Below are 25,195 nucleotides of genomic sequence, written 5' to 3' on the forward strand. Positions count from 1 at the left end.
CTTATCTGTGATAAATTTACGACAACACCTACCTCAACTGAGATTTAACTCAGTTAAATCTCTGTAAGGAATCTAATTACATTTACCATACACATGATAAAATGAAAGCCATTCTTTCTTCATCTGCTAAAAAAGAACTGCTGTATTCAAAGAAAACACAGTATAGTAGCTTAAAGATTTCATACCTTATTTTCTTTTGCATCAGAGCTCATTTTCCTTTATCTCATGCAATGTGGTAGAATCACTGGTTAAAGGACAGGGGGGAGTAAAGAGATGCAATAGTGCTATGTCAGTCTGTGGCAGGAAGAGACAAAGGCCAGACTAGTGAAGCCGTTATTCCCCGGTTCTCAAGGAAATGCAGTCAGTCTGGCAAGATTCTTGTAAACAGGTGATCAACAATAAATAAACTGCTTTGGCTTATTTGTGGAGTTGTTCTGTTCCTTGCGCCTGACATGCTATTACAAAGCTACAAAACATTCCTATATTGGATGGGATATTCAGGCTAAAACCCTGTCTTGTTCTTTTGGCAGTACTTGTTTCTTTTCATCTTGACACCTCTCTTTCATTGGAACAATTCCTAATGAAACTCAACAAAAGATTTTGAAAGGTTGGGATTGTCAGCTTCTTTATCGAATAATGCCTGCAAAAGTATTGATGGGTAAGAGTAAAGACTTAGGTAAGTATTTGGCCAGTCCTATATCATTGTCTTTTTCCTCTTGCAAGTTGGTCTGTTTTGTTCTTGATTTTTGCAAACAGTAGCTAGGTTCTAGGCAGGGAAACACTTGAATACTGCAAAAAACAAAAACAAAACCCAATACAGTTTCAATTACTAAATATGTAAGATACAAGCATAGTTCTAATTTCAAAAATCCCTTTGTGAGTGCACATATCATTTAAAAATTGGGGAATGTTGTTTAATTAGCAATCCATGTATTCTAAGTACACAATAATTTATAATTTATAATATTTGATGATGAAGTTGAGAAAAAAACTAGATAACACTTAGCTAGAATAAGTTAGCTACAATTGTTTTCAATTATTTTTTCTAGTGAATTTGGTGTAGGAAGGCACTTGTCAACACTGACCTGTAGTTATGTAAGATGACTTAAGATGTCTTATACCCATTAATGCAGGTAGGCCTCACCTTCTGATTAAAATTGGGACAGGCAATTACGTCACTAAGCGCTGCAGTCACTAAGCAAAATGCCATGTGACCATGCCAGACTTATGACTTCATTTCTGCCTTCAGCATTAAGCATATCACCATGATTGTTAAGTGAGGCATCACATGACCATGTCTTGCAATTTCACTTCAACATTCTCTATAATTATGGCAAATCATGTGACAGAGACACTGTAACAGACACAATTATGCAGCAATGGTGAAGTGCCCAAGTGCCAATTGCATGGCCATGGGATGCTGTGATGGGCATAAGTGTGAGACTTGGATGCAAAGCTGGATTTCTTTCAACTGTTGTAACTTCAAATGCTTGTTAAACAAGGCAGTTGGTAAGTGAGAACTACCTGTACTTGCAATGGACATAATTTTTGTAATCAATAGTCTAGAACAGTGATGGCAAACCTTTTTTCCCTCAGGTGCCAAAAGTGCAGATGTGCGCACAATAGTGCACACACGTGTGCCCATACCCATAATTCAATGCCCGCCCACATGCCTCACCCCCCTGCGCAACCCCCCACCCTCCTCTGTGCATGCACGCACGACCCCACCGTGCACCATTTTGGGCCTACAAGCCTCCCTGAAGCCTCCGGAGGCTGGAAACGCTCTGTTTCCACACTTCCAGTAGGTCCATTTTTCACCCTCCCCAGGCTCCAGAGGCTTTCTTGGAGCCTGGGGAGGTGAAAACGGCCTCCCCTGCCCCCCCCAGAGACAGGAAATGGTCCGTTTCCTGAATTCCAGTGGGCCTGGTAGGCCTGTTTTTCGCCCTTCCCAGGTTCCAGAGGTTTTCTTGGAGCCTGGGGAAGCGAAAACTGCCTTCCCGCCTCCCCCGGAGGCCAGAAATGGGCTGTTTCCTAACTTCCAGTGCACCCAGTAGGCCCGTTTTTCACCCTCCCCATGATCCAGAGGCTTTCTTGGAGTCTGGGGAGGGTGAAAACAGCCCATTTCCCGACTTCTGGTGGGCCAGTAGGCCCGTTTTTCACCCTCCCCAGGCTCCAGAGGCTTTCTTGGAGCCTGGGGAGGGTGAAAATGGCTTCCCCCCACAGAGGCCGAAAACGCCCTCTTAGAGCCTCCACACAAGCCCTGTACTTACCTGGCATCCAAAACAGGACGCGTGGAGACCCCTGAGAGGGGAGGGGCGGCGTGGGCAGGGCCAGCCGAAAAGGAGCTGAGCTAGGGCAACGGCTCATGTGCCCGCAGATATGGCTCCTTGTGCCACCTGTGACACGCATGCCATAAGTTCGCCATCACGGGCCTAGAATGTCTGATCAGAACAGCTAAGCATACATATCCAAAGTATTTTTAATTACTTTGAAAGTTTACAGTAAATAAGAATGTTTTTAGGGTGATTTGCTTTACATTCTCATACTTCAGAAACTGACCGAGAAGAAACAATAATTATTGCTCATTTAAAAAAAGGCTACCTAGTAACATTCTTATAGGCTCGCCTGGAATCCTTGTCAAGGAACACAGTAAAAGATCTTTGTTCTGTACTTCTGAGACTGATGTCGCGCATTCGTATAGTATTTGTCATTAACTGAAAGAAAATGAAAGATGTTCTGATTATAAAAATTGGACTTCAGCCAAACTACTGTATAGCCAAATAAATAAAGATGTGTATTGAATTGCTTTCCATTTTTAAGCATTTTCTCAAAACAGCTAAATAAGTCATGTGTTAGGACCACAGAAAACTGTATGAGTAATGTCTGACATCATAAAATACAGTTTTAGAAAGCTGTTCTTCATTAAAAATAACCTGATGTAACACAGAAAAACTATGATTATTTTCTCAGTTTAAAATAATATTGTCTTGCTCAGGGAATTATTAATGGATTGGAGCTCTAGCATTAAAGGTAGTCCTTGACATATAGCCATAATTGAGCCCAGAAATACCATCTTAAGTCATTTGGATCATAAGTCAAGCCACCCGTGTGACCAGAAGTAATTTTTTGTTCCAGTCATTACGTGAATGCCATGGTTGTTAAGTGAACCTATTCATTTGAAAGGGTGTTAAAACATTGTGAATTGTGGTCATCTGATCGCAGAATATTACAACCAGTCATAAATTGACTGGTGCGCAACATGCTATCATATGACCACAGAGGAGGGGCAGTGTCATTTATGATGGCCAGGGGTGCCTTACAAATCATATCACCCATTCTGTGGCAGTCATAACTTTGAATGGTTGTAAAATGATTGATCATTAAGCAAGGACTTTAGACATAAGGTGGTTAACCATTTCTGCAACATCATCATTCCCTAAAAACAGATTTTTTTTTAATGTGGCAGAAAATACAAGACATTCTGAGGTTTGACTGGAAATAGTCCTTGTTAAAGGTTCAATGAAACTATTTACTTTATATCACTCAATAATATATTAAATAAACAGTTCTTAGCTAATTTTTCTTTTTCATCATTGCCTATATAAGAGCTTCAGCAAAACAGCTTGTTATATTCTCTGAATAATAACATATAACCTGATAAGATTTTTAAAATCAAAAGCCATACATTGAATACTCTTGGAAGAACTACATTTTATACTATAATATTTAAATTATCTGCTATATATTCTATAGACAATTGTGAGAAGGGAGCAGAGGGCTTTTTTGCTTTAATAATTTTATCGATATAAAACATTTAATAGGCATAAACTTTAACCAGTTGAAGAGAAAGTTTAATTTTTTTAGGAACAGTGAAAAAAGGAAAAAATAAAAGCGCAAATTACCAAACCAACTGAAATTCTATAAACTCTGATCAAGCAACATCTCCTATAGCAAGCAAATACAAACAGCAATTTAGCAATAGACTGCATTTGAAATAGTTTTGCAAATTCCTGATTTGCCAAACTAATCCAGAAACCTCTCCCCTAACGTTTCCCCTAGTACTGATTAGCATTATGGCTTCTATTCCAGGAAAATGATAGTACCACTTACAGAATATGATCGTCCTGAGGTTTTTATGACTTCATCAATATTTACAGTCAAGCACACTAGATCTACAATGGAAAAAAATGAACTAATGAGTACTGACCTTGTCCTGACCTTCCCTCCACCTGTCTAGCAGTAGTAATAGCCACATCCTAATTTAGTTTATTTGGTTCTACTGTTATATCATTCAAAAGTTAGAATTCTCTGGACAGTATACAGTACTAGTAAATTAAAAACATTTAAAAAAATAAATGATACAGATTGGTCATACAGTAGTAAGATAAAACTAGCAGAAAGAAGAAAAATCAATTCAGTAAATAAAATTATAAAGTGATGCAACATTGCCTTTGGGACTTGAGGCTAAGTGTAAAATGTGTTTATATAGCCCAGTTTATTATCTATAATTCTACGAAGAAAGTGATCATAAATTTCATTACAAATGCAACAGAGAAGCTCAGTAAGAAGATAATCCATCTTTGAACAGTTTTTATAGATGTGAGTTTTTATATTCAGTAAGGAAGACACACACTGGATTTTTAAAAAATAAAAATGTATAGGAAACATTCTATAGAAATATTTTTCCTGCCTGTTTTGCATGGACTTCATTGACACATATTTATTACTGGATGATACATCTTTACTGTATATCATAATCAACCCAATTCTATCCATTTTTTATTTTTTTAATGAATATGATGATTCCATCATCCCCTTCCATGATAATATGTAAACAGTTTATTCCTCTGATCAAGATAGTTTTTTTCTGCCCTATTCCTTGGAGATATATTACTTCTAAACAATCAAGCAAATACGGAAATAATGGGAAAAATACATGTTTTGCATTTCTTCAAAATTGCAAAACTCTCATCTAGAGACCCTACCAACAAATAAAACCACATATATTCTCATCTCGACCCACCATAACTTTTACCTTCAAATTCATGTGAAGGAATGGTTTTTATAACAAGGCCTGTAGATCGCAAAGAAAGTATCTCATCCTTTTCACGGTTACTCAGGAAAACCTAAAGAGAAATGTTTTATTCTGGTAATTGCATTTATGCTTTATAAAATGAATGAGCTATTCAGCCATCGAATAGATAGACACTTTTCCTCTTGTGCTGAATAAGTCTGGGCAGAATGTTTGAAAGCAGTGCTTCACAAAGCACATCAGCACCAAAAGAACACTTCTCTTCAAAGCATTAAAGCAGTAGCGTTCTTCACAAGCTCCAGCTGACTGTTTGAAAAACTGTGTCTGGCTACACACACAACTATGGCCACTTCACTTTGTTGGAGAGCTCAGAAGTGTTGCTTCCACATGAACACATACCAGCAGAAAATCGAGCAGCTTTCAAAGGTTTGTGAAAAATGCAGCGCTTTTAATATTTTAAAAAGGTTTCGTTTGTACTAATGTTGCTTAACGCATTGTAAGCCGCCCTGAGTCTCCGGAGAAGGGCGGCATATAAATAAAATAAAAAAAATAAAATAAAAAATAAATGTGCTTTGTGAACCGTCTCTTCTGAATGCTTTGCATAACCCTATTTTGATATCTCTTTCAGTTCTTTATAATGTCCTAGTCTATAAGTGAAATTACTTTGCTTTCTTCTTAATGGTTGTCTTTGAAGAACATAAAGCATTTACATTCAGCTAACTTCTAAGTCTAATGTGAGATAAAATAATTAGGTCACCTTGCTTTTTTACATAAATTTGAAACATAACTTTCAATAGTTCCAACTCAAGTTATTGATGTAAGTGAAATATTTTGCTGGAACTTAATTCCAATTCCTAAAAGTCTAATATAGTTTCCCACTTTTATCTACGATTTATAACGTGTCTTACCTTTTTATATAATAATGTAAGTTCTGCACCAGGAAATTCTATTGTTGGTTTCTTCTTTGTTGGTAAATTGTCTAGTAGAAAAAGACATAGCTTTCAAGCAATTAAGACAGTGATAATTTTCCAGTTAGTTTACAGACTAAATATTGAGACACACAGTGCTCTTCTACTTGAAATTTTTGTTTGTTTGTTCTGAATTTAATGGGCAATTGATGTGAGAGGCGGGGGAATGGCATGTGAACTTTTATCTAAATATTGTTGAGGAGAGGAAAAAGGCCAAAGAGTTGTGCTTCAGATGTAATCAGAGGAGAAAACATTAAATAGGCTCAGCTTGTCTGAGGTTATTTTTAAATATAAAAGACTACAGCATGATCATTAGATTGAGATGAAAGGAACATTGTATTTTAACATATTGGTCGAGGAAGACCGATTACAGGTTTTGAAAATAAAACTGAAAATGCAATAGGTAGTAAATCTTGAAATGAAATACTGACCTTTGGAAGTGTTGAACTCTTCAAAATTTATTCTTAACTCAGTGAGGAAAATATCCTCAACTGGGTCCAAGGCAGTATTATTAAAAAAAATCTGAAAGACAAGAGAATCCTTCCTCACTGGGTGAAATGTAATCATTTTTATTTAAACTGATAATAAGTATTTTCATCCTTCAAGACTACTGACCTTCACTGCATAGACTTGGAAGAAAACTGGCTGTAAGCCCAGACGCACATAATATGCAATCACATCAATAATGAACAATTCAGAGAGTGTGGATTTGCTTGGTGAGGAAAGCTGCATGGAATCAAAAATGATTACATCAGTCTATGCCATTTATATCTGCTATTTCTAGCAACATGCTGGTAAATATAGGAGTATGATTAAGAAAAATACTCTTTAACCGAATCACATAGACTCTCTCATCTAAAATACTAGAAAGTAAGATATTTCTTTATTCCCCTGCCCCCATTATTACACCAACAACGATAACCACACCTTTATGAAATATAAAAGACAGTTAATGGTAGGGCTATGACCCAAATATAGAAAGTGGCCTTTCACCCACATAGGATGAAAGCAGGATTATATGTAACCCTCATGTCAAGTTGGCTATTACAAGCTGAGGATTCTGATTAAGGGATGATGAGAAGCAACTTCATGATGGAAATATTGCTGGTTTCTTCTGCTATCTCAAGAATGGGTCAGAAAATCTCATAGCTATTTCTACACATACAGAAGGAAGGGCTTTTCTCGTACCATGGTGGCCAGCTTTGGAATCGTGTAACAGAGGGAATTAATATTGCTCTCGTACCACGGATCAGCTCTTCCAAGATAGGCAGCCAACTCACATGGCTCTCCCTGTTTTGGCAGACAAAAAAGAAGCAAGTTTTACTCAATACTGCACAGACAAGATCCAATTGCAAAAAATGGAGGACTTCCTCCTCTTCTACTACTAGTTGTAAGTCACTCACCTCAATAAGGGAAGAGGTTGGTTGCTCTTCAACAAGAGGCACATAATAAAAATGTACTTTTAGCCTTTGTGTAAGAAACACCCGCCTGCTTTCTCGCTTCCTGGACATGGGGAAAAATAAGGTTTGATGAGGCTTCTTCAGTAACAACTGATCACTCCCTCTCTGGAGTCCTTGGCACGCACACTCTGAGCTGGTAATTTGCCTGCTTGTTACCCAACTATAGAACACAATCAGTGTTAATGAGTGTGAGGTTTTTCTCTCTAGTTATATATAAAAGTTTGTCTGCATTCAAACAACCAAACTTGGACAGCGCTAAGGACTCTACAGTTGAACACTGAGATACATGAAGGTGGTGGTTATATAAATGGCAAACCCCATAGTCACTACTACTGATCCATGTTACCTAGTCAGGTAATGAAATGTTAGCAATCAAACAACCAAGCTCATAGAGCACCAAAGGCTCCTCAATTCAGTCCTGAGCTACATTATATCTTTGTGTGTGGTGTGTGTGTGTGTGTGTGTGTGTGTGTGTGTGTGTGTGTGTGTGTTCTGATTGAGAAAATATTGGAAGATGTATTAATGTGCTATAGTATTCTGACAGTACTTAGGTATTTGAAATAGCTAAGCAGGGTCAGACTAATATTTGAATTGGACACCATCAAGAGAGATCAGGTTGACTAAACTGGGAAGACAGGAAGACAGTATCTTGGAAAAGGGCAAAACAACATGTCTATTAAGTTATCAAGTGTTGAGCATTAACCAAAAGGAGATTTGACTTTATCCTTTTGAGTTATGAAGTTGGTGTATAAGAATCTATATCATTCTCTTAAAAAAGCAAATTCTTTCATTATTTCTCAATTTGTGGCTGCCTCTTTCTTGTGTCTTCCCTACACCTTTTTATAGAATAGTGGGGAGGGGGGGAATCCCAAGCACTGATGTTGCCAAGCCTCATATGACCTTCTACTGCTAGCATAATATTACAATTGATCAACATAAACTACCAGTGGTGAAATCCACTTACCTTCACTACGGGTTCGGGAATGGGAGAGTGTGCGCCTCTTCTGAGCATGCACAGAGGGTAAAAAACAGGACATAATGATATCCCAGAGAGTGGGCGGAGCCTCTCTCTACTGGTTCACGCGAGCCAGCTAGATCTGGCTGGATTTTACCACTGCAAACTACATTCTACAGCATGTTAAAAGGTTTCATCCACTACAATGAGATACTGCAATTCCATTGTAAACTTTCTCCCTTTAAGTACTAATCACTTGAGGAATATCATGTCATCAGACTTGTTAGGATGAATTATAATGAATTGTAACAAGTTACATTAACATCCAGCATTAATCTTTCAGAACAAAACATGGGCAATGTGACTTAATTGTTGCCACATCACATTTTTCTTCTGCTGGAGTTGAAGGGCATATATTCTGTTCAATAAAAGGCATCTATTTCATACAAAATGGGTTTATTTATTTGTTTTTTTCCCCTTCTTGCCTTTATTACTTTGTAAGTAACACAAGGTAGTGAACATACCAAATGCTTTTCCTTCCACCTATTTTCCTCTCAACAACAATCCTGTGAGGTGGGCTGGGCTGAGAGAGGATGACTGGCCTAAAGTCACCCAGCTGGTTTCTTTGCCTAAGGCAGGACTAGAATTCACTGTCTCCTGGTTTCTAGGCCAGTACCTAAAACACTTTATTATTGTTGTTATTGTACTTCATAATTTAAAGCTTGCCGGGATGACTCATTTATGTATGTATGTATGTATGTCACTAAAGTTGTAGAAAAAGCCCACTTCCTACCCTTTCAGTTTAGATGTGCTAACGAAAAAAAATACATCAGTTTGAAAAAAAAAGCAGTTAAGTAATTAGGAAATAGTACTAATTTCCTTTTGTGAAGCAGCTAGCAGCCATAGAAAGATGGAATAATAATAAAAAAGAAAGGCAATCATTGTTTGCCATCTCACTGGTAACAAGTGCTCTAGATGAGTGTTTTAATTATGGTTACTGTTAAATTATATCTGATGTGCTATGGGAATATGGTCTACATCAGGGGGTGGGAAACTATGGCCCTGTTATCACTTGGGGACTTCACACATGCTGGCTCAGGAATTCTGGTAGTTGAAGTCCCCAAGTCATAAAGGGGTCATGGTTCCCCACCTCTGGTTTACATAGTACCCTAGTTGCTACCTGGTTGTCGCCTGAGGAGAAAGTATCTGAATTATACAATACTAACCTCAAAGAGTGATAGGCTTGGGCAAGGCGTCCCAGTACCCTGTCATCACCCACCACCAAGATACGAGCTGTATGCAGTTTTTTCACTTTAACTATTGGTTCTATGGTACTACCACCAGATTTCCGGTGCAGTTTCCCAGTCTGCTTTGCACCTTGGCCACTGCAATTACTTTGAAGCAAAGCTATGCTATCTGCATATTTTTTCTTCATGCAACCCTTTCTCTGGAGTCGAGAATGCTCAGTCTCAGCATTGCAGGAAGTTGGCATGTCATCAGCCAGAAGGGGCAAGTCCCGCTCAATCCCACTGTCATTGGAGAGCACAGAGAAACGTATCTGTTCACAGCAGTCATAGTCTGGCACCAGATCTTGAAATTCAAAGCCATCCAGTCCTGGACTGAGAGAATCCTGTTCACCACACTGACTCGGTGAACGGAGAAACTGCACCAGCTCTTTCCCTAAAATGAGGAAATAGTGTGAGATTTTGGGAAAACCCTCACAAGCTTGAAGCCAGTACACAATGGCTTCTTGTGCTAAATAAATATTTTATTCACATTCTTAGGCTGAAGCTTTGGTTAATGAAGGTAACATAGCTGAACATAAAGTAATGGTCATGCTGCCACAAAAAGCCTTAATATCTTATTCCTTGGGCAGATTAGAGCTTAAAATTTAAAAATGTTCTGCTGGGGGGGAAAATACTATCTTTTGGGGTTTTGCAGTAAACAATATATCTGAAGGATGAAGAACAGCCATGGTAAAGATAATGAAAATGAGGTACTAATCCTGATGAGAAGTGATTGTATTCCAAATAAAAACAGCTATTTAACATAAACGTTTAGTTGTAATTAAGTCATAGGTTTAAAAGGTTTGCTTTTATTTTATAATTTTGCTCTTTTAAAAATGTGGCAGGTTTTCAAATATTTATTCATTCTTTTAAAAAAATGATGAGCTGTTTTTATACAAATGATTGCATGTTGTAACACCATTAAGTGATAAAGAGCACACAAAAAATATATAGCAGAATAAAACACGCTGAATCGAACTACCCCTCACAATCATTTCAAATGTGCACTTAAAATGCTGCTATTTTTAATGCATTGTTGTTATAGGGTAATGAAGCCTATTTATTCATTTTCATACAATATATTTCCTCAATAGCATTCACATGACAGCCAAACCACTGTTCTGACTCATGGGGGAAGTGAAATCATTCAGAAATCTATCAGTCCTTTTCATGCTGCAGCATCCAGTCTTAGAAAAACTTTCTTTGTGCCCCAACTATTGACATGCAATGCTATCTGCCATTTATTTATTTGTTTGTTTATTGTTTCTTTTCCTGTTACATAACATATTTGCATCCAAACTTCCAAAGGTACTTTTTCAAAAGGCAACTGGGCTTTGTTTTTTCCTTGAAGTCATTTTGCTTCTCAGACAAGAAACTTCTTCAGTCCTGACTCAGAAGCTTCTTGGTTGAGAAGCAAAACATCTTTAAGGAAAAACAAAGTCCAGTTGTCTTTGAAAAAACACCTTTGGAAAAACCATGACCTGGATGACTGAGAATCTCCATAGACATTTGCATCCAAAGCTTCCTTCAATTAAATAATTTCCCGATCCGGAGCTTCCTTGTTCATGTATCACCTTAAGTACTTAAGAAGCCTTCTTAAGCAGTGAAGTTGGCCTGCTTCTTAAGCAGTGAAGTTGGCCTGCTTCTCTACAAGACACTACAAGAGATTAGCGGGGATTCCACAACAAATAGTTTTATTTTTCTGCCAGTTAGCTATAGTTCCATAACCCATGTCAGAGTTCAGATACTTACAAAGTTGGTCTTCATCAGTCCATAGGTGGAAACTGATTTTAGGGTTGGGCAAAGGGATGTCTGAACTTTTGTCTACTGAAGACTTCACCCCTGTAAAATACAAAAATCTTGCTGTTTATATATCACTTCAGGTTATAGTTTTGGCCAGTCAAGAAACATTGATAAAGTCTTAGAAAGAGATCAGAGATGTGAAAATTAATCTGTGAGAATGTTGGAACGGCTGGTGTTTGCTCTGCATTGGGTTATGGAACCTCACATTTAGTTCTCTAAAATAATGTTCACATAGAAAAATCACACAGAAAAATCTGATTAAATGTTAGATGAGTAGCTACTTTACAAGTAGAAACATTTTTATAGAGGGAGAGAGAAACTCAGACTTGGGGATAGGAATACATCTCAATTGCCCCTTATTACCAATTGTACCCAGTTGTTATTGGCATTTTGCTGGTTTAGCTTTCTTTTTCTTAAAAAAAACAAACAAACTAATACAGTTCTTATGGGACTGATTTTGACATTGTTGCTTTTTGCTGCCAAGGACTGTAAAGCTCCATATAAAACAGACTGGATATATTCATCCTGCTGCACGTACTGGGAAAAATAAAGCATACAGAAAAGGGTATCACAAGTTCCCAAATCTCCTTCCCAAAAACATCCCACCGACCAAGACCACCTTCTTCCAAGTTCCAAAATGCTGCACTTACTTCTGTCTGAAGAACTCAGCAATGTGCTGTAGATGTTCTCAAGGGCCTCAACATATTGACTATATTCCACATTCATTTCTTCAATTGCATGTTCAGTTGCTGCCATCACTTCCTGGAAACAGTGTTCAATCTCATCTAAGGGCTTTGTCTATCAAAGGACAAAGATGTAATTAGGTTTTACGAACTTCTAGAATGAAATTTGTGGCTTGCAAAATGAATTCAGCTTTATTCAATCATAAAATAAGCAGATGCTTAGATAGATCTACTTTACTGTCATAATACTCAGTTTTGTTTAAACAGTTGTTTAAACAAACAGTTGTGGAAAATAAACAGCTCCCTGTTTTAATTATGGCTTGCTGAAATGCAAATCCTAGCCACATTTTTTTAAAACTAATTTCCACTAATTTTAATACAGCTTACTCCAAAGTAATGTTGAAGTTTCATAGTTCTTATTGGCATTAAATCCAGAAGCCTATTTCAAACAAAATCTGAAGGGGGCTTAAAGGGACAGGTCCATTTTTGATTATTACATCACTGAATACAAGCATTTAAGAGATTTTAAGATGAATTAATAATATAACCAATCAGTTTTCAATGTCATTAAAATGTACAATTCTAAATGGAATTTTGTTATGATCAACATTTCATAATAATATTAGTTTTGTACTTTAGCAAGGATAATCCCATAAAAGTAAATTGTACTAGAAACATAAATGGTATTTGTGAAAGAGATTAAATCACAGTGGATTGGAAGTTAAATATGAATTAGCAATGTGATGTAGTTGCCAAAATGGCAAATGAAATTTTACACTGCACGCCTAGTAATATAATTTACAAATCATGGAAAATAATGATTCTAATTTTGTCTGCTTTAGTCAGATCCCTTCCCACTTATCATCCAATTCTGAGCATCACACTTTAAGAAGGATTCAGAGAAACTAGAATAAGTTCAGAGGAGGGTAATTAGGATGATCAAAGGACTAGAAACTAAATCCTATGGATAAAGGTAAATATGTTTAGTGTTGGAAAAAAAAGCTTGAGGACCATAAATAGCATTCTTCAAATACCTGAAAGGAAATTACATAGACAATGGATAAAGAATCCTTATTCATTGTTCCACATTGTTCCATATGTTATGCACAAGACATATACATATGGATATAACTTAGAGAAAGTCAGATTCCTAACTGAATGCTATAAAATATTTCCTAACAGAAAAATCCGTTCAACAGATAAACCAATGTCCCTCTTTGGATGTGTTTAAGCAGAGGATGGAGAATCATTTTTCAGGGCTACTTTAATTCAGATCACGGCACAGAGTAGTGAGACTCAGATGGCACTTAAAACTCCATGATTCCAAATTACAGGAATATTTTGATTTGTAAAAAAAAAATAAAAATGATTTGTTGGTTGAGGAGCTTAGGATGGGGCAGAGAGCTTTTCCCAATTGCCAAATGAATTATCCTAGTGAGAACATGTTGTATATGGGTATATGCAGAGCAGGCAAATAATGGCTTATGAGTGATGACATCATGGAAATACCATGAGTCCAGAGGTGGGTTTCAGCAGGTTCTGACCAGTTCGGGAGAATCGGTAGCGGAAATTTTGAGTAGTTTGGAGAACCAGTAGTAAAAATTCTGACTGGCCCCGCCCCCATCTATTCTCTGCCTCCCAAGTCCCAGCTGATCAAGAGGAAATGGGGATTTTTCAGTAACCTTCCCCTGGAGTGGGGTGGGAATAGAGATGTTACAGTATCCTTCCCCTGCCACGCCCACCAAGCCATACCACACCCACCAAGCCATGCCCACAGAACCAGTAGTAAAAAAATTTGAAACCCCCACTGCATGAGTCATGCAACTATTGTGATGCAAGTACATAATTACTGCATTTGTGTGATAGTATCATTACACACATGACATTTTGCGATTATCATGAGTTGCTTATTGCCCCAAATAACCAAGAATGTGCTAATTTATATGCCCCACAAAAACCAATGGATGACAAAAGTTATATATGAATTCAAAACCCATATGATCTCGGGAAATGGGGACAGCACTGGACTTCTCTATTTCACCCTCTGAAATAGAAAGCAATATTTTCCCCAAATGTGGAGGGAGGTGATGGATTAAGAAAAACTAATCAAGGACAATCTCCACTTTAAGTCAACAGGGCTTTGGAAGGTGTAATGGATTTAAAGTTTCATTATTTTCCTTAACTATATTTAGGATTGCCCTATTATTTATCGAGGCTTGTTCAACAAAAGTTGGGAACATTTTTAATGTAGAAAATCCATATTTTAGCCCTGTACACAATGATGACAAACCTGCTACATTTTATGCAATGTGATATCAAACTCTCAGTAAGCTATTCCTCATCTAATTCTATGTCTTTCTCAGTTATTATAAAATCTTACAGAAAATAGTTCGTTTGAAGTTATAAAAATGCTTATTTCACAAAATGTTCCCAGGGAAGCAGACAACCTAAACCTTTTGCAATGCAGCTCATTTTTATTATTGTGAAGTTTAGCTTCAAGAAATCTAGAGCACAGTATATTTATCAGATTGGTGGCTAAATACCAACAAAGCTTCTACTTGGGCTAAATGTTTGCAGGAAAACAAGCACATTTCCAAGAATTAGTCTTTTATCTGTAGGATTACTGGCTTTATTACTATTTCTCAGTACAGCTTTTTTTTAACCTTAAGAAAAAAAATGTGGTCTTTTGTTTCTATGTATTCCAATACATTTCTTTTTCTTTAAAAAGCAGAAAGCTTCCAGGTATGTTAGACTTCAACTTCAACAGTTCACAGCCTGTTGAAAATTATGTGAGTTGATGTCCAAGAAGGTAAGGGAATTCTGTGTCTTTCTTCGGCAACCTTGAGCAGTACACATGTATCTATTTATGAACTGAAAATGAAAGCCGAAGTTGATGCAGCACTCTGAGAAAGAAGGAAGTTAAAAATCTCCATCTATACTATTTAGAGTAAAAATGTTATTTTAAGGAATTTTAGTTACTTCATTCATTCAATCAATCATTGATCTGCAAAACCAAAACTCCCTTGTTTCTTCACAATACCTGAAATGCTTCCTGCAAGTTCCTCATATCACAATGTTCCTTCAGGCCTGTTTGGAAGGCATGTGCTATCACATAGATCATGCAGGACCTGGCACACTGGAACATTTGAGCAGCCTTGATTTCATCAACTAGTGCTTGGCATACAGCCCCAGAGAGCAAATCTGGATCAACAAACATGAAAATCCTAAGGGAATGAAGAGTTAGTATATATTACATAAGCAGAACTTATTAGCTGTAGATATGAAAGTGAATCCAAGAGTCTGCATGGGAAACTAAAGGGGCTCTGTAAACAATCATTTCTATGATTAAATCCACAATATTCCAGATTCAGTAACGTTAATGTCCCTTCAGTATTAATGATTTCATCTTGGTGTAGACACTTGATCTTTTGTTCTAACAATTTATTTTCATGTGGATGTTTTGTCACAAATTTAATAACAACAAGCTATTCAACTAGATAGCACCATAAGGAAAAAGAACCCTGAAAGAAAAATCATAAATCTATTTACAATTTAACAAAGCTTAACTTAAATAGAAATCAAACAAAAGGTATCTTAAGGAGTCAGACTGATGTTCTTCTGCAACAAACGTGTAATATCACACACATACAAGCATACTTAAAAACCTGGTAATAAACAACTTGGAAAACTTCTTTCAGCCAGATGACCATAGAGCACCCAGAGTTTTCATATACTTTTGAATTCACTGCCCCATCATATGATACAAAGTCCTAGTTTTAGGATAGATTTAGGCACAAAAGGGACATGGGAAGCAGCATACTTACTTATCCTGATAAGGGAATGAGTCATTTTTGAGGCTTTGTTCTGCAGAGACTTTCCTTTGGTATAATATCCCTAGTGAATAAACACATATATAGCAATCAAAATGCAAATGTCCATGGTCTGATTTTGATTCTAATAATCAATTGGCTAAGGAAATAAAGCACAAAACCGCCATCATAAGCTACTGGACAGCTTGAACAGTGAATAATTTCAAAGCAGTCTTAACAAAAGCATGAAGTATGCTTACTGATAAGCCTTTTATTGTGCAATCTTCCTGCATTATTCATGAAGCATTCTTGGAGAGAGGTCCATGCATCACTGCATGTATAAAGAATAGTCCATCATAATTCTCCCATACTTTCTGATCTCTTTTCATTTGATGCTAATTTTACGTATTTATTAATAAATAGCCACTGTATCATAACAAATACAACAAACTAAAATAAATAAAGCTTGCCTACCTGGGATTGCTCGTTCTAGTTTCAATTGGCAAGCATAATCCAAACCAATAGTGCAGAAAGGCTTGGGCAAAGTAAGCAACTTCTTGAAGAAATCATAGACCCTCTCATATAGGTCATCAGATAAACAAGGCACCTGGAAAAAAAACCCAGTAAATGTCCAAGTAGAAGTTTCTTCATTTGAAACACATTTAATCCTGAGGTGTAAGAATTTCTGCTGCAGGTACTAGTTATGTTAAACATGTAGCATTAGAGTATCCCCATTTATAAGTAGTCTACATTACTAAATCTAAATCTACTAAATCTAAATACCATCACAGAATCAATGTTATTGTTTGTTTTCTTTTCCCATTGATATAGTAAATAATGCAGTATACAATAATACTGTAGGGGCCACCATGGCCATTCATAAATACACTGCATACTATTATCTGTATCTGTCAAGGCAAGCAGATTATGAAAGTATCCATTGCATCTTTACAACGCTCTGCTTCCTGTCCTAAAATCAGAGTTCCTGCATTCTTAATCTGTGTGAATGCACACAAATGTGCCTTTGAATCAGTGTTGACCACTGGAGACTGCCTGGACAGGTTCCTGCAGTTTACTTGGCAAGGTTTTTTAAGAGTGGTTTTCTTCCTAGGGCTTCTTCCTAGGGCTGACAGTGAGTGGCCTAAAGTCACCGATCCTTCAGAAGGAACACATTTAATTCTCAGAGGTGTAAGAATTTCTGCTGCACAGGACTAGAACTCATAGTCTCCCAGTTTCTAGCCGGATGCCTTAACATCACTAGTTCTCTTCTTAATAATGAGCATAGCATATACGTAGCAAACTATTCTTTACAAGTTCCTCCCTTTGAAATGGGTATGGAGTTCTAGTGCCAAAATTAATGCCTGGTATCAGCACATTGTAACCTATTAATCCCAGTCCTGAAGAAATAAGATTCTTACTTTGATCAGTGTATACATCAGTGTGTGAACCAGAGGGATGATGTGCTTCTGATGATTACATCTTTCTGCCTGGAAAAAGCAGACAGTTATGTTAAATATATTCTAAATATTGAATTGTTTTCTAAAGAAGAAAGGCAAAGTTTTCCAAAATAAAATCACAGAAGAGAGATAGGCAGCCAGCCAGAGCACTGCAGCAGCAATGCTTCTGAAAGAATACTTAACAACCATTGTAAGAAAATCTGAGACCCACCCCCACCCCTTGTGTTTTGCTGTTTAATAACTAGTCTGTTCCTTATTCTGATACATTCTGAAAAAAATGTGGTGAAGGGTTGAAAGCTATAGGAATGTGTAATTTAAAGGGAAGTTTGAAGGAGCTAGGCATATATCCCATATCCAAAGGAGAATAAGCTAAGTTGAATAGTGTTGGAGAAAACTGGTCCTAGAAAACTAAAACAAAAGTTTTTTTTAATCATAAAACACATGAAAGGATTTACTGCAAACAAAGGTTTTTTTTAAAAATGATACTACTATGCCAAAGACAGAGTTGCTCGTAATGTATTTTTTTCCACTGACATTACATTTTGAATTTTTACAAAAACACTGAAGAATTACTTTCAGTAGGAACTGTGAAATGAATGTATATTCAAATGAGCCTGCCATAATTTTGGGGAAACAATATTGATATTATCTGTCTCTAGCCAGATGATCCTTTCCTCTCAAAATTAAGGGCTAGGAATGAAAAGGAACAAAGCAGCAAGACAGAAGAGACAAATTAAGGAACATCAATCTCCGGTCCACCCTGCAGAGGTCATGGTAGGTGTGATAAACTGAGATAAAGCAATCTGAAAGAAAATGGACCTGCAAATTAGATGTTGATGCTATGAATTCTTGACCTTGAAAGAGTGCAAAATTGCGTTTACACTGGGATTTGGTAAGCAGCATGTCTTGTTTTGCTTCTTTCAAGAAAGGAATAGATGAGACTTTAATCTAGAGCAGTGTTTCTCAACCTTGGAAGCTTGAAGATGGTTGGACTTCAACTCCCAGAATCCCCCAGCCAGCTGGCTGGGGGATTCTGGGAGTTGAAGTCCACCCATCTTCAAGCTACCAAGGTTGAGAAACACTGATCTAGAGCAATACAGACATCCTCCTTTCCTTTCCTTTCCTTTCCTTTCCTTTCCTTTCCTTTCCTTTCCTTTCCTTTCCTTTCCTTCTTTCCTTTCCTTTCCTTTCCTTTCCTTTCCTTTCCTTTCCTTTCCTTTCCTTTCCTTTCCTTTCCTTCCCTTCCCTTCCCTTTCCCTTCCCTTCCCTTCCCTTCCCTTCCCTTCCCTTCCCTTCCCTTCCCTTTCCTTTCCTTTCCTTTCCTTTAGCCAAGGGCTACTTAATATTTTTAGGAACTTTGCACCCACAAAAAGGTTGGACCATAATGTTTGTCTCCTTAATTATTAATTGTGAGATTTTGAAAAGTAAGACAAATTTGCTCTGGCTGATTTAGGATAGACTCTTTTGTCATTTCTTTTTAGAATAATGGATTAAAAAACATTCTGTGGGATGAATTTTCACAATTTGTAACTGAATTTTAGCAGTGCAATTTTAGGGGAGTGGCTGCATGAGTTCCCAGTCCAAGAGTTGTTCACTCCTGCTCTAGCTGACAATAAGTTGCACTGATGATGTAACCTAGTTTGCTAATGAAATGTCTGCACAAGAAAACCACCAAGCTCAGAGAGCACCAAGGACCCCAGAGAAAATATCCCTATGTGTCAGCTGCAAGAGAAGACAGCATTGCTAACATCTCCCTCAGGCTACAATGCCCAAGTCCCTGAGAGAAAGCCAATTTCATTCTTTCTAAATCTAGAAGAGTAAGGATTGACCATAAAACATAGTTTTATATTCATGAGGAAGTCTGTCTGGGTTAATAAGACTACCCCCCAAGCATAAGTAAGGTCACTTGCCTATTTACTTGATTGTTAGATTTACATTCTACTTTTTCTTCAGGAGATTAAGGGGTTTTACATTCGTATCTCAATTTATTTTATTAAAAAGACCACCACCACCTGCTAAAGCAGGTTGGATTACAAGTGAGCGACTGAGTAACAAAGCCACCCACTGAGTTTCCATGGATGAAGGTGGACTTGACCTAAATCTCCATGGTCCTAATCCAACGCATTTACTATTAATCATGGTAGTTCTCATTTCTTACTCTTTCAAGTTCTTTCACCAAAATTTTAATCCAGAGGATTCCATTTTGGGGATTCCGGTCAATTTTCTTGTGCAAGGTCCATCTCAGCATCCCTGTGAGATCAAAATCAAAGTATCTATTAATGTTTCATTTATTAATCCAAGGATATAGTATATAAAAGAATGGAATTCACAGGAGAGGGAAGGCTGGATTGCAATATGTTCAGGAAAAGGATATAGGTGTCTTTCAGTATGTTTTACAGGTAAGGGCTCATCCATGTGATCATTTGTTTTAAGTACAATTAAACATATTAATAATTCTTTCCAGTCCTTAAAACTGAGATATTCATTTTTTAAAAAAAATTTGATTTATATGCCGCCCTTCTCCGGAGACTCAGGGCGGCTTACAATGCGCTAAGCATTTCCACCTAGGATAGGAATTTGCTTCTAAGATGTTTTTTAAAAGCTGTAGTATTGCATTAAAAAAATCTGAACAAAAACACTTACATTGCCTTTTGTCTATAAAGATTCTCAATCATTCAGGTCATGGTTGTCCCAACGGTGCTTTTTAAAAGGCAACTAGACTTACTTGGTTTTTTCCTTGAAACTGTTTCACTTCTCATCTAAGAACTGGAAAACTGAAGAAGCTTCTTGGATGAGAAGTGAAATATTAAAAAAAAAAAAAACCCACGAAAGTCCAGTTGCCTTTTGAAAAGTACCTTTGGGACATTACATTGCTTTAATTTAACTTACTTAAGTACTTCAGGTTATCAATACAGCATTTGTAATGTTATGGAATAGCACTAATCCTGTCATACAAATGGCCAGATAGCACAGGGTAAAAAAAGCTAAGAGAAATGGATATCGACACTGGTTGGAACGCACCATAATCTGTCTTTAATGTTTTGTTGCAATTATCTTCGCACAACATAACTAATCCAGGCAAATATATCACTACTGTGAACTGATGTCCAAAGATAAAGAGTGGCTATCTTCATAGAAAGTAGTGAGATTGTCACTTACTGCTTTTTAAATTTTCCTCTGAAAAACCTGGGAAGAAATTCCTCAAGGCCCAATTGGAATCAGAAGCATAGTGGACAGAAACTTAGCTGTCCTCATGTCTTTTTTCTGCCCTATTTGGCTATGGGATGAAAATAATAAAGTGAATTATTTCCCAGAGAAGCCCTGGTTTTGCTCTACACTTTCATTTCTGGGTGTGTAATAAGCAGAGTGGGTTAACTCTATGTTAACTTTCATTTCTGGGTGGGTGATAAGCAGAGTGTTAACCTAACTCTGTGTTTAGGTTAAACTTTCAACCTAAATGGCCTGCTTGTAATCCACTTAAGCATGTTGTGTGAACCTAGCCTATGTGGGTTAATTATTCCTAGCATACATTAAGCCAAACCAATTGGGAATCCACACAATGGATTTGATCAATGTTCTACCCAGACATTTGGCAGTTTCTTTTCTTCAGGCAAAGCTCTTTCTGCTATCTTGCTGCCTGAAATATCTCAACTAGAGATAACAGATGGAAATTACATCTTTACAAAACATGCTCTTTGACAATGAGTGATTGCTTCTTCTCTGTAGTTTTACTGGTAATAAGGAAGAATTTAATGGGCAGAGATTTGTTCTCTAGGATCAGATCAACTACTTCATCTTTTGAGAAGTATCTCACCAAGTAAGGTATCCAGAAACAAATTCCAAGTGAATGACATCCAAGCATGGACAGTCAAGCTTTCCTTCCTCCAGATTATGTAGGCAGAACATGTAGATGACCAAGATGAGCCTGAGGGAGGGGTCAAATGTGTCTTCAGTCTTGAGTCCCTTCATGCCACAAGGTCCAGCCCACCTTGAATTCCATTGGCTCTTATCTACCACTAATTTCCTTTATTAGTTAATGGTTCAGATTCTTGAAGAAAGCTTAATCTTGCTATAGTCCTTTCTATTCATTTGAACTGCCTGGACTTCCTGATTTCCCCTGCTTGACAGAATGGAGGTGTAAACACATCACAACCAATCTCTTGGAAGGCTGGTTATCTGTAGTGATCTTACCTCTCTCACTTTGGAAGGCTGGATGATGGCCATCAAGTTCCCGAAGAAGGGCATGCACACTCCGGAGAAAGTCTGACTCAACCTCTTAAAGCAAAAAAGGAAATCAACAGGTTCAATGATTTCTAATTTTTTAGTTTCATACAAACTTATGTAAATTTACATTTACATAACCCCATCATCAAAGGCAAAATCCTAGTTATATACCACTAGTGTTGTTACCTCCCATTTATTTATTTATTTATTTATTTTTCATATTTGTATACCGCCCTACTCCCGAAGGACTCAGGGCGGTGAACAGCCATAATAAATACAAATACATATAGAAGTTAAAAACTATTAAGAAACAGATTAAGTAATTTAGGCTCAAAGATTAAAAAAACATCCAAATTTATCTAAAGAGGTTTAAAACCCAATTTAAAAGACAGTTTAAAAGCCAATTAAAAAGGGAGAGTTAGGCCAGACCAGCTTGTTGGAATAGAAATGTTTTCAGGGCTCGGCGGAAAATGCGTAAGTCTTGGATGTTTCGTAACTCCGGGGGAAGCCCGTTCCAGATGGTAGGTGCCCCCACAGAAAAGGCTCTCCCCCTGGGGGCCGTCAGTTGACATTGTTTGGCCGACGGCACCCTGAGGAGTCCCTCTCTATGGGAGCGAACTGGTCGGTGAGAGGCTATTGGTGGCAGGAGGCGGTCTCGTAAGTACCCTGGTCCTGAGCCATGGAGCGCTCTAAAGATAGTAACCAAAACCTTGAAGCGCACCCGGAAGACCACTGGGAGCCAGTGCAGCTCGTGCAGGAGGGGGGTTACATGAGAGCGCCACATTACTCCCATTACCACCCGCGCGGCCGCATTCTGGACCAGTTGGAGCCTTCGGGTGCTTCTCAAGGGGAGCCCCATGTAGAGAGCATTACAATAATCCAGGCGTGAGGTGACAAGGGCGTGAGTGACCGTGCGTAACGAGTCCCGATCCAGAAAGGGATGCAACTGGCGAATCAGGCGAACCTGATAAAAAGTCCTCCTGGCTACGGCCATCATATGCTCTTCAAAAGACAGCTGTGAGTCCAGGAGGATGCCCAAGTTGTGAACCCCATCTGTGGGAGCCAACGACTCACCCCCAATAGTCAGAGATGGCGCCAACTGACTATATCGGGACGACGGAAACCACAGCCACTCGGTCTTGGATGGGTTGAGTCTGAGTTTGTTCCTCCCCATCCAGATCCGTACGGCCTCCAGGCACCGGGACATCACCTCGAGGGCATCATTGGGGTGGTCTGGGGTGGAGATGTACAGCTGGGTGTCATCAGCGTACTGATGGTACTTCACCCCAAAACCACGGATGATCTCACCGAGTGGCTTCACATAAATGTTGAATAGAAGGGGCGAGAGGACCGATCCTTGTGGCACCCCACATATAAGGGGCCTTGGGGTCGACCTCTGCCCCCCTGTCAACACAGACTGCGACCGGTCAGAGAGAAAGGAGGAGAACCACTGTAGAACAGTGCCCCCCACCCCCAACCCTTCCAACCGGTGCAGCATGATATCATGATCGATGGTATCAAAAGCCGCTGAGAGGTCTAATAGGACAAGGACTGAGGAGCAACCCCTGTCTCGAGCCCTCCAGAGATCATCAACCAATGCGACCAATGCTGTCTCTGTGCTGTAACCGGGCCTGAATCCCGACTGGAACGGATCTAGATAATTCGATTCATCCAGGTACTGAGGCAGTTGTCGTGCAACCACACTCTCAACAACCTTTGCAACAAAGCGAAGGTTGGAGACAGGACGATAATTTGCTAATACAGCTGGATCCAGGGAGGGCTTCTTGAGGAGGGGCCTCACCACCGCCTCTTTCAAGATGGTGGGAAAGACACCCTCACTCAAAGAAGCATTTATAATCTCCTGGAGCCAGCCTCGTGTCACCTCTCGGGAGGCCAGTACCAACCAGGATGGACATGGGTCCAATAAACATGTGGTCGCCTTTAGTCTGTTCAGTATCCTGTCCACGTTTTCGGGAGTCACAGGATCAAACTCTTCCCAAATAATATTCTCAGGACCTGCCCCTGTCATCTCCTCTGGATCAATCCAGTCAGAGTCTAGCTGTTCACGAATCTGAGCAATTTTGTCATACAGATATTGTACAAAATCCTCAGCTCTACCCTCCAAGGGGTCTTCCCGCGTCTCTTGATGGAGCAGAGAGCGGGTCACCCTAAACAGGGCGGCTGGGCGATTATCTGATGACGCAATAAGAGTAGAAAAGTAGTTACTCTTCTCTACTCTTATCGCCACTAGATAATTCTTAATATGAGATCTTACCAGTGTTCGGTCGGATTCAGAACGACTAGCCCTCCAACTGCTCTCTAGGCGTCTTTTCCGGCGCTTCATCTCCCTCAGCTCCTCAGTATACCAAGGAGCCAGGTGAGACCGGCGCCGGGTCAGAGGCCGCAAAGGCACGACTCGGTCTAAAGCATCAGCCGCCGCCCTATCCCAGGTGGCCACTAAATCCTCAGCCGAGTCGTGTGCTAGAACCTCAGGAAATGGCCCAAGCTCCATCTGGAATCTCTCAGGATCCATCAGGCGCCTGGGGCGGAAACCACCTGGTCGGTTCCGCCTCCCTGTGGCGGGGTGTGGCGGTTCGAAGGTCCAGGCGAAGGAGGGAGTGATCTGACCATGACAAGGGTTCAATCACTATATCCCCTATCTCGAGATCACTCAACCACTGTCCAGAGACAAAAACAAGGTCCAGTGTGTGTCCCCCCATGTGAGTAGAGCCATAAATTAACTGGGTCAGGTCCATAGCCGTCATGGAAGCCATGAACTCCCGAGCCACCTCAGATGTCTCGCCAACTGATGACAGGTTAAAATCCCCCATGACCATAAGCCTGGGGGTGTCAACAGCCACCGCGGCTATAACATCAAGCAGCTCAGGCAGGGCTGCTGCCACATGGCAGGGAGCCAGGTACGTGACTAGCAAGCCCTTATTTGAGATATAAGCAGCGCCAGTTATGACTAGTAGATCAATATTGTAGAACATGGATTTCTTTATAAAGTCAAAATATCCATGTTTATTTTTAGCAGTATTTTCCATACACACTTACTTTCCTGGGTACTATTTACAAACAAAACCTGAAGGGTGCCATGTGTAAACAACTCAATTTGTAAAAAAACACACCCTGATATGGTTTTTTTTTTTATTTAAACAACCCATCAGAAATTACTATCAGCCATTCCATAAAGAGGAAAGAAAATTACAACAATGTTCCTTTTTTTATAATAAGTGAGCTTAATCAAGCCTATAGTAGTTTTGCAGGGGAGGAAGTATATATTTTTATACCTATAAAATATAAGTATACACACACACACACACACACACACACACACACATTTTCCAATAGGGAAGGGATAGCAAAAGAAAACTGAAACCATTTCACTCTTCCTAATTAGAATCTCATGCTTTAATACCAAGCACAAACCTGGGTTTTCCATATCTGGACAGTGTTTAAAGGAGTTGACTGTAGCCACGCTTTTTGGAGAGCTAAATGAACGGAGGACTCAGTTT

The 25,195-nt window shown here is 38.7% G+C and overlaps 1 protein-coding gene across 1 annotated transcript; it reads right to left on the minus strand.

Moving 5' to 3' along the window:
• Nucleotides 1-626: 626 nt before the first annotated feature.
• On the minus strand, nucleotides 627-25,195 carry PIK3R6 (phosphoinositide-3-kinase regulatory subunit 6). Its single transcript, XM_070934485.1, has 20 exons — nucleotides 25,110-25,195; nucleotides 21,645-21,728; nucleotides 21,268-21,378; nucleotides 19,612-19,703; nucleotides 17,415-17,483; nucleotides 16,471-16,603; nucleotides 16,012-16,081; nucleotides 15,228-15,411; nucleotides 12,155-12,302; nucleotides 11,454-11,543; nucleotides 9,642-10,095; nucleotides 7,404-7,503; nucleotides 7,189-7,290; nucleotides 6,616-6,726; nucleotides 6,432-6,522; nucleotides 5,941-6,011; nucleotides 5,036-5,126; nucleotides 4,111-4,172; nucleotides 2,602-2,714; nucleotides 627-789 (listed from the first exon to the last, which is right to left on the minus strand). The coding sequence occupies exons 1-20, from the start codon at nucleotides 25,120-25,122 to the stop codon at nucleotides 627-629; spliced, it is 2,352 nt and encodes a 783-aa protein (XP_070790586.1). The 5' UTR covers nucleotides 25,123-25,195.

This window comes from Pituophis catenifer, unplaced genomic scaffold, assembly GCF_029215685.1.
Source record: "Pituophis catenifer annectens isolate HBS135680 unplaced genomic scaffold, rPitCat1.0.hap2 SCAF_2, whole genome shotgun sequence".
Classification (NCBI taxonomy): Eukaryota; Metazoa; Chordata; class Lepidosauria; order Squamata; family Colubridae; genus Pituophis; species Pituophis catenifer.

Excerpts from the sequence above, each read along its gene's own strand:
- PIK3R6 (XM_070934485.1), bottom strand. Across the intron at positions 17,484-19,611 it reads TGGTGAAAGAACTTGAAAGA|GCAGAAAGATGTAATCATCA; the intron begins GTAAGAAATGAG and ends TGCTTTTTCCAG. Across the intron at positions 5,127-5,940 it reads TTACATTATTATATAAAAAG|GTTTTCCTGAGTAACCGTGA; the intron begins GTAAGACACGTT and ends ATTTCTCTTTAG.